Genomic DNA, 8,619 nt, shown 5'->3' with positions numbered 1-8,619 from the left:
TTGCTAGTTTACTATTTCTAGTAATCTTGAGCCCCAGAGGAATAGTTTGACATTTTGAGAAATGCTCTTATCACTTTCTTGCAGAGAGTTAAACGAGAGGATCAGAATCACCGTCATGTCTTTTTTACACTATGTTTGTACAGATTTAACAAATGGGACAGAACATATTAATTAGTGAGCTTTACAGATGAAATACGTGAGGCACGGTTGTGGTGGGACACGTCTACCGCAGTGTGCCTGCAGCGGAGTGCATTCATATAATCTACTGAAGCTGCTGCACTGACCACAGAAGCCACACATACTGCTCATCTTTATTTTTATGGGGCTGGCTGCCATGTAACAGACCGACCTTGTGGGTGTTTTTACATTGCATGTTAAAATAAATCATAATACATGTGTATCCATGTAGTCAAAACAATCTAGTTAATTAATTCAGGACCAATCATATAGCCCACACTGTGAAGCTGATCATTTATTTGGAAAAATATCCTACTTTAAATCTCCTCAGAAAACAGGGTTGGTATGCAGCCACATGCTGCAAACACTGCTAAAAAACCCTGCTCCGCCCCACATAAATCATGCATTGCTTCCGGTGCCCAGGTATTTCAGCCGCTAGAGCTGTTGGTATGCAGATTTTGTCTACCTTCAGACAGAGCTAGGCTCACTGCTTACACTTACTCCCAGCCTTTCTGCTAAGCTAAGATAAGTGGCTGCTGGTCGTAGCTTCATTTTCACCACACACACAAGAGTGGTATCGATCTTCTCATCTAACTCTTGTTAAATAAGTGTAAATGTGAAACTATTCCTTTAAATGTGTGTAAGGGCAAGATGATCTGCAGTGTAGCTCATTAAGGAGTTGCAAAAAAATACTATTCTTTTCTATATCAGCCTAATGGCTGTCATACTGTAAAATACAACACAACCATCCCTCACTTACTATTCCAATGTCTGTAGCACTTCTTGTCACCACATGATAGCAATGACCTTTAGATACAAACAGTATGTTGACTTTTATACTGTCTCACTGATTGCAAGTCAGTCAGAAGTGGTGACTAAATGCTTGAAGTGTAAATGGAAATTATAAATATCTATGTACTGTGGAAGGTAAAGTGGTCCAGGTCTTCATAATCTTTGAGCAGATGGTCTATTTAGGTTTTTCTGTGGTTTGCGTGGTTGCTTTCCCAGTGTTTTGAATTATCCCTTTGTATGATGCTAAAAAATGCATAACAGCGTCAGAAAAAGAAAGCATTTTAGGTTGCAAAGCGCAGACGTGTTTGATTGCAACACTGCTGGCAGGCAAATGTAGGTGGCTCCTCTTCAGAGTTAGCGGTTTGGATGAAGGACCTGACGGCGGCCCGGTAGCGCTGCACAGTACGTCGTGTCTTGTAGCTGCCATTCGGGAACTGGGGCTGTTACTGTAACACAATTACTGTTAAATGTTCCTCCACCACACTCAGCAGATGACTACGAAGTCCAACAAATCACGATTATTGCATGTTCCTGGGTTACTGTCTTCGGGATGGATTTAGGGGTTTGGTCTCTGCACGGCCCTCAGTGGACTTGAAGGAGTAGGCCATTATGAGCCTGGGGAATGCACTTCCCACAGAAACCACCACAGCGACCGTAGATTCTTGTTCCGTCCTACAGACAGAGACAAATGAGAGAGGAAAGAGTGGGCAAAGGGCAGCTGTTTACGCAGAGAATGGAAGCTTCATAAATGTCAGTGGGGATTCCTCCTCAGTGAATCAGACAGAAACACAACATGGTGATTCAGATGACATTTCAGCGCCAACAATCTCATTCCATTACTCCAAGTACCCAACATAAAGCACAATTACATCCCTGCAGATTGACAAGATAATCCATTCCTTAAGAGCCAAATAGCACCAGTCATAAAAGAGAAAACCATTTTATACAACCGCTCTCTGGCTCTTACCTCGGATCTGTGGACTTTGACGGAAACATAGTTGCCCTGAGACGTCCACTTGGTGGCCTCGGACACTTTGAGGCCAGTGCCGATCAGGTTAATGCTGAACTGGCCCTGAGAACACACATGGGACTGAGTTATTTCTGAGCAGTTATTTAAACAGGAAGGTTGAGCTCATTCATATTTGCAGAAAACGTCTGTGGCAATGAGCAGAAGGTGAGCACCTTCAGTGGAGTAATAGAGTAGCTGGCAGTTACTGCCTCGGTCAAGGGCATATTCCCTACAGGCTCTGGGAATTATAGCAACAACTGCATTCATTTATCCCAACACTGCACCAGTCTACCACAGTATTATATATTTTATTTTATAGATTGTATTTTATTCCTATATTTTAACTTATGCACTATTTTATGTCCTATTAGATTCTCAATCTTTTACATGACTGATTTTCTTTTGCACGTTTTTTATGAGCATTGTTGAAGGGAGCCTGAGAACAGGAATTTCATGGCCAGTTACTGCATCGCTGCAACTATTGTGCATATGGAAAATAACCTGAAACTTAAAGGGATAGTTCAGATTATTTGAGGTGGGGTTATATGAGGTACTTATCACTAGTCAGTGTATTAGCCACAGTAGATAGCAGTAGGCACACCCCCAGTTTGGAGAAGCAGGGAGGAGTACCAGCATGGAAGCTAAGCAATGTACTGCTAAGGTATTTTAGCCACTTAAACAAGGCAGTACAAGTGTATAGTATATTTAGAGTGTTTGCCATCAGAAAACGATTGATTTCACCTATGGAGTTTGGTTGGTTAGGAGAGAGCAATATTTAGCTTCACATTAAATCATCCGAACTATTCCTTTAAAAAATTCTTTAGTGTCTTTAGTTGTTTGACTCTCAGACCACTTACAAACACCGGACACAAAAAAACACATGACACATTTCTCTGAGGCCATAATGTACAGTCTTTCACCAACCTGTGGACACTTGGCTGCACTATAACAATCTCCCGCCGTAGCGAAGGGCACGGGTCGACCAAGAAGAGTCTGGGAAAACTGGAGGTCTGTGACTGGTAAACAACAAAGATAGAAATCTAGAGTCACAACATGCAACAGTAGGAGTAAACACAGACTGAAGACAGCTGCTCTAAGGTAAATAGACACAAAGAGCATCAGCAACCACAGTTTATGCTGCTCAGTTTCACTGCAGAGTTGATGTCACTCCACTGTCACATCACCAGATGTTTATACTACATCTAAATAACTTGTCAGAAACAAAAAAACTTGCAGAGAGATCTGAGGTTTGAATTTGAATTCAGTAATGAATCTGCTTATTAATTCTAAACCCTTAAAGAGATATTTCTGGTCATTTGAAGTGGGGTTGTATGAGATACTAGTTTCGAAAGCTAAGCAATGATCAGCAAAAAAGGTATTTACCCACTTAAAAAAGTCCGCCTTAAAAAAATCTGCCTTTTCTGGCAGGAAACTGTTGTTATATAAGCTGAATATCGCTTTCTCAAAACCTACCAAACTCCACTGTCAAAATCAGAAATGTTACCTCTCAGAACACAGGATTTGCTGGTCTACTGCTGCCTCAATCTCTCAGTTCATTTGTGTTATTGTGCAGCTTCAGTGATATTTTCTTTAAAAACACATAGGTCACACAATAACACAAACAAACTAAAAGATCCAGGCAGTGGTAGATCAGCAACACTCGTGTTCTGTGACGTATAATTACTGATTTCACCAGTGAAGTTTGGTTGGTTTGGAGAGAGTGGTATTTGGATTATATAATAGTGGCTCCACTTTAGAAAAGATTGTCTGATGGCAAAGTTAAGTGACGTAAATACTCATAAACTTTAAATGATTATTTTTTTTTAAGGCTTACCTTTTTTAAATAGCTAAAATACCCTTTATTTCTGACCCTGTCCACTGCAGTACATGATTTAGCTTCCGTGCATCTACTGCAGGTTTTACCCTCATTATTGCTAAGTATCACATGCAACCCTCCATCAAATGATCTGAACTATCCCTTTAAAATCCCCAATCAAAACTATCAAATTTTAATATTAAAAAGTCTGGAATATCTTCCAAATCCAAAATTTAAAAACCAACAAATCACTTTGTACCGACCTGGACCTGGTGACTCTCCTTTTTATTCACATTTACCCTGCCTTGACACACATGATAACCATGACCGGTACCTTTTCCTGCCCTTCCTCCGTTCACGTTGCCTGTATAAAATGATGATAACGTTCACGAGATGCTTCCCTTCATCTTGAACTCATTACCCCTCCCCCAACCCCAACCCCAGCTCTCTTCAGGCCGCCTGAAAGCCAAATTAGTACCATGCAGAGGGAGGGTGGGAACATGTGCTGTCAGGACCCAGAGCAGATGAAGAGGATGGGAGGATGACTTTGTACGTTCTAATCCAACTTCCCCTCAGCACACACACACACACACACACACACAGTACACTAATCCACATACTCTAATCAAAGGCATACTTGGACACAACAGGGAAGGTGGAGCCGACTTTAGTAATGAGCAGAGGAATATGGCCTGAAGAAGTGTGCGTACGTGTTTGATATTGATGCTGCATGCATGGGTGTGTGCGCTTGTATTTTTAGGTCTTTTTGCATGTGCTTGCCAAAGACAAGATGTGCGAGGCAGCATCCCATTTTGTCTGTCTGAGCAGGCACGCATGTCTGTACTGTATGTGCACGCACACATTCCTTTATTCCCGTGCTCACGTGTTTGTGCTGAGAGGCCCAGTTTCAAGTCCTCGCCTAGTGATGTGAACACAGAGAGCTGAAAGGTCATTATTTTGATTTCAGAGGAGAGAGTGTGGGGAAAGCGGCTCGTACTGAATTTGGACAGCCCGAGGTTTTGGACGAGGTGATATTAAGCACTACAGGACGAGGCGACTGCGGGTTAAAACAACACTGGTGTGTGGCCTCATTAAAGTAGACAGTGTAAGGCAATCACACTGTAATTACGCACTCATTATCCTCAAGGAGCTCAGGTCCAGACGAACTTTGTGGAAGAGCGTGTATCCTGCTGCTGAGTAGTCATTCCTGCAGTCGCAGTCCTGTCTTCGGCTGCCGTTGTACGGACATTCAAAGGGGTTCAGCAATCTTTGAATGAAGAACAATGAGTGTTAGGATTTATTGTTTGGATTATTTGAAGAGTGGCTGTATGAGGGACTTATCTATATTCAGTGTATTACCTACAGTAGATGCCAGTCAACATGCCAGGGAAAGCAGAGGGGGCACTGGCATGGAAGCTTAACAACATAGTGCTGTGGACAGGGCAATAAAAGGAATTTTAGCCACTTAAAAAAAGGTCCACCAAAAAAAAATCAATATTATTTTAAGTATATGGTAGATTTCTGACAGGAAACCTCCACTATTTAAGCCAAATATGGCTTTTTGCAAACCAACCAAACTCCGTAGGTGAAATTGGTAATTTTACATCGGAGAACATAGGAGTAGTTAGACTACTGCTGCCTCAATCTGTTAGTTTTATTTTGTTATTGTGTGACTTCTGTGCTTTAAAAGCTTGGAATCACCAAAGTCACACAATAGCACAAACAAACTACTATACTGAAGCTGCTGTGAAACAGCAACTCCTGTGTTATGTGGCTTAAAATCAATGATTTCACCTATGGAGTTTGGTTGGATTGCAGATACCGATATTTGGTTCATATAACATCAGAAAAGGCGGTCCGACTGCCAAATAAAGTGGTGAAAATATTCTAAATTTAGGTGGGACATTTATTAAGTGGCTAAAATACCTTCTGTTGCTGACCCTGTTAGGGTGTCATTGCCTAACTTCCATGCTGGTACCCCTCTCTGCTTGGCGGCATGTGAGCTGACATCTACTGTAGCCAATATGCTGACTAACTATAAGTACACTATAAGTATGTCATACAACCCTGCATCATATTATCTGAACTATCCCTTTATGACAAACCATAAATGCTATATTTCATACAAAATGCAATATGCAGCACAGTAAATCTGATTTACACATTACGTAATCCTGTTTGAAGCCACATTGAGTCACAGCTCAAGTGGCCATCAGTCATGGCTGCATTATACACACCTGTGCCCGTATACCTCCGAGTAGTTGTCTGTCTGACCGCTGCGCAAGGTCACATACTCCTTGGGGAAATCAGTCTGCATCTCAGCACAGTAAATCTGAGGCCAAACACATCGAGACAACAGATGAGAGCCTGCGGAGAAGCTGCATGTTGAGTCATGATGTGTGAAGAGGCAGTTCTGACAGGCCAGACGCACCTGTAGGATCCGGGACTTGACTTTGAGATAGTATTCCCCATCTATCTTCACGCCCTGTCTCATCTGGACCTCTCGGCAGGAAGTGAACAACTGGCCTGGGAGAAGAAATATGAGGGGAGAATGAAGATGTTTTAGTGCAGCAGTGAAGAAATGGGGAAACTGTGACACTGACATCTGCCACCAGCCACTGAACGCTGCAGTTTTGTGCAAGCCAGTCCACAAATCTGTCATCAGCAAATGCCAGGCAACAGATATAGAAAGTAACTAAGTACAAATTTAGAGTATTAATTCTTTACTTTTACTCACTACACTCCCTACATCCACATCCATACTTTCTACTCCTTACATCATAAAACAGAAGGCATGTTACTTTAGTTTTCATGCATTCATGACACCTAATTCAACCTAAATGGATGGGACACAGAACATAAAGAAAAGACCATTCCTTGGTCCTCCATCAGTGCATCACACATGACAGACGAACTGTAACATGACAAAAAAAATGATGTAAATTACTAAAAAAAAGATGTATCAAAACGAAAAAGAAGTAATATGAAAAAAAACGATGTTGTCAAAGATGAAACAAGATGATTTACTACATAAAATTTTATTCAAAATGTGATTTGTACACTTGTTCATGCGTCTACTTTTACCAGTTCCTTTTCTTTTTTACACAAGTATCTGTGCTTTTATTTGCACAAAATGTGTCTTTTGGCACCTCTGCCAGACAGATTGCAAAAGCTGATGAATTAAACACTACGATGAGAAAAGACCGTGGCCTGGCTCTCGTCTTATTAAATGTAAATGTTTCATTATTTGCGTTGCCTCCTCTTGTTTTCCCAGAGCGCTGTAGAGCTCATATCACGCTGATTAGCTGATTAGCTGATTAGCATTAATACTTGACCGCAGAACTGGCTGTCACCCGAGCATATCATTTTAATTTCGCCAGTGCCTGACTTGGCAGAAGCCAAGTCAGGAATGAACAGCCCAATGCGCCAGTGAGTGAAACACCAGAAATGTGGGGGGGCGAACCTACAAACTTTGGCCCGCTGCCGACTTTTACAGCAAGCTCACAATGAAGGCTGCCGCGGCCCGGCACACACCCCTGAGGCATTTTGACAGACTGTCCATATCGCAATCTGCAGAAAACTGCTGACTGTCTATTTATTGTTCCACTAAGTAATCACTCCAAGAGGCTTTAAGTGGAGGTCGCTGTTCTGCCTAATGTGTTAAAACAAAGCAAAAAGCTGAGCTTCTATAAACACAATCAGATACGCTGCTGGTTGCCACATATACAGCACAGTCAATTTAATACTCTCGCTCCACACATTCCTGGTTGGCAGTAAGAACTACAGGGATAAGAAACATTGGACTCGATGGAGGAACTCATGACGTATGTACTTCACAGCCAGGAGGCGAGAAGAGAAGAGAAGACTCACATTCTCTGTCTTGACATGCAGCTTGAGACTCGGGTCTCTCTGAGGGACGGCAGTGTTTGGACGGTTGGCCTTTGGAGGTCACACACTCCACTCTGCGCTCCATCACTCCGGCCCCGCAGGTCTGCGAGCACTGTTACACACACACACAAACACACACACACACACACACACACACACACACACACACACACACACACACACACACACACAAAGGCATTCAATCTCACACTGCTACACTCTCAGAAATAAAGATGCTAACTAGAACCATAAAGGGTGCTGCCACACAGGAGAACATTTTTGATTCCCGTTAGAACCTTTTATAAAGGATTCAGCGAACCCTGTCAGAGAGTTCTACCTACAGCCCGACGTTACAGGTTATACCTAGAACCATCTGTGAGAGGTTCTCCCAAGAACCTTGTTATATTCCAGGGATTTTATCAAGTACACATGCTGGGGGATCTGCTGAGAACCCTTTTATATTCCAAGATTTTATTTAGAATACACTGGGTTCTACTGAAAACCTCTTTATAATCCAAGGGTTTTACCTAGAACAAACTCAGGGGGTTCCACTGAGAACCTTTTCATATTTCAAGGGTTTAATCTAGAACACACCCCACACTCCTCTTATATTATGGTACAAAAACCCTTGATGAAACCTTAATAAAAGAGTCCTGGATGGATTCTTAACGGTCTTACAAAGAACACTTGACAAACCCTTTCTGCAAAGACGAGTTCTTTAGAGGGAAATGGGTTCTGGGTAGAACCTTAGTCCATCAGGAAGAACCCTTTTGGGACCCTTATTTGTAAGAGCGTACAAAACAACGAACAAATAAGCTGTGACCAGATCCAAATCTGGTCCAAATGTGATTTATCAGCAGAACTGTAAAAATGCACAAGTCATCAAAATGTTTTGTGAAAACGGCGATTAGCCAGAGAGGATTTCTCACTGCCTAAC

General features: G+C 42.0%; 1 protein-coding gene across 2 annotated transcripts in view; it reads right to left on the bottom strand.

Moving 5' to 3' along the window:
* Positions 1-1,136: 1,136 nt before the first annotated feature.
* Positions 1,137-8,619, bottom strand: part of LOC146316839 (A disintegrin and metalloproteinase with thrombospondin motifs 20) — a 107,226-nt gene continuing 99,743 nt past the window's right edge. For both annotated transcript variants that reach the window (XM_084735143.1, XM_084735142.1), the window contains 7 exons: positions 7,665-7,794; positions 6,226-6,320; positions 6,032-6,126; positions 4,928-5,061; positions 2,903-2,994; positions 1,937-2,041; positions 1,137-1,641 (listed from right to left, as the gene is read on the bottom strand). In XM_084735143.1, coding sequence (XP_084591269.1) covers positions 1,552-1,641; positions 1,937-2,041; positions 2,903-2,994; positions 4,928-5,061; positions 6,032-6,126; positions 6,226-6,320; positions 7,665-7,794 — 741 coding nt within the window. In that variant the 3' untranslated portion in view covers positions 1,137-1,551. The remainder of the gene's footprint in view (positions 1,642-1,936; positions 2,042-2,902; positions 2,995-4,927; positions 5,062-6,031; positions 6,127-6,225; positions 6,321-7,664; positions 7,795-8,619) is intronic.

This window comes from Lutjanus erythropterus, chromosome 13 (genome assembly GCF_056507025.1).
Source record: "Lutjanus erythropterus isolate fLutEry1 chromosome 13, fLutEry1.hap2, whole genome shotgun sequence".
In the NCBI taxonomy this organism is placed as follows: domain Eukaryota; kingdom Metazoa; phylum Chordata; class Actinopteri; order Lutjaniformes; family Lutjanidae; genus Lutjanus; species Lutjanus erythropterus.
The sequence above is the reverse complement of the archived record's forward strand: the minus strand, read 5'-3'. Positions and strand labels throughout refer to the sequence as shown.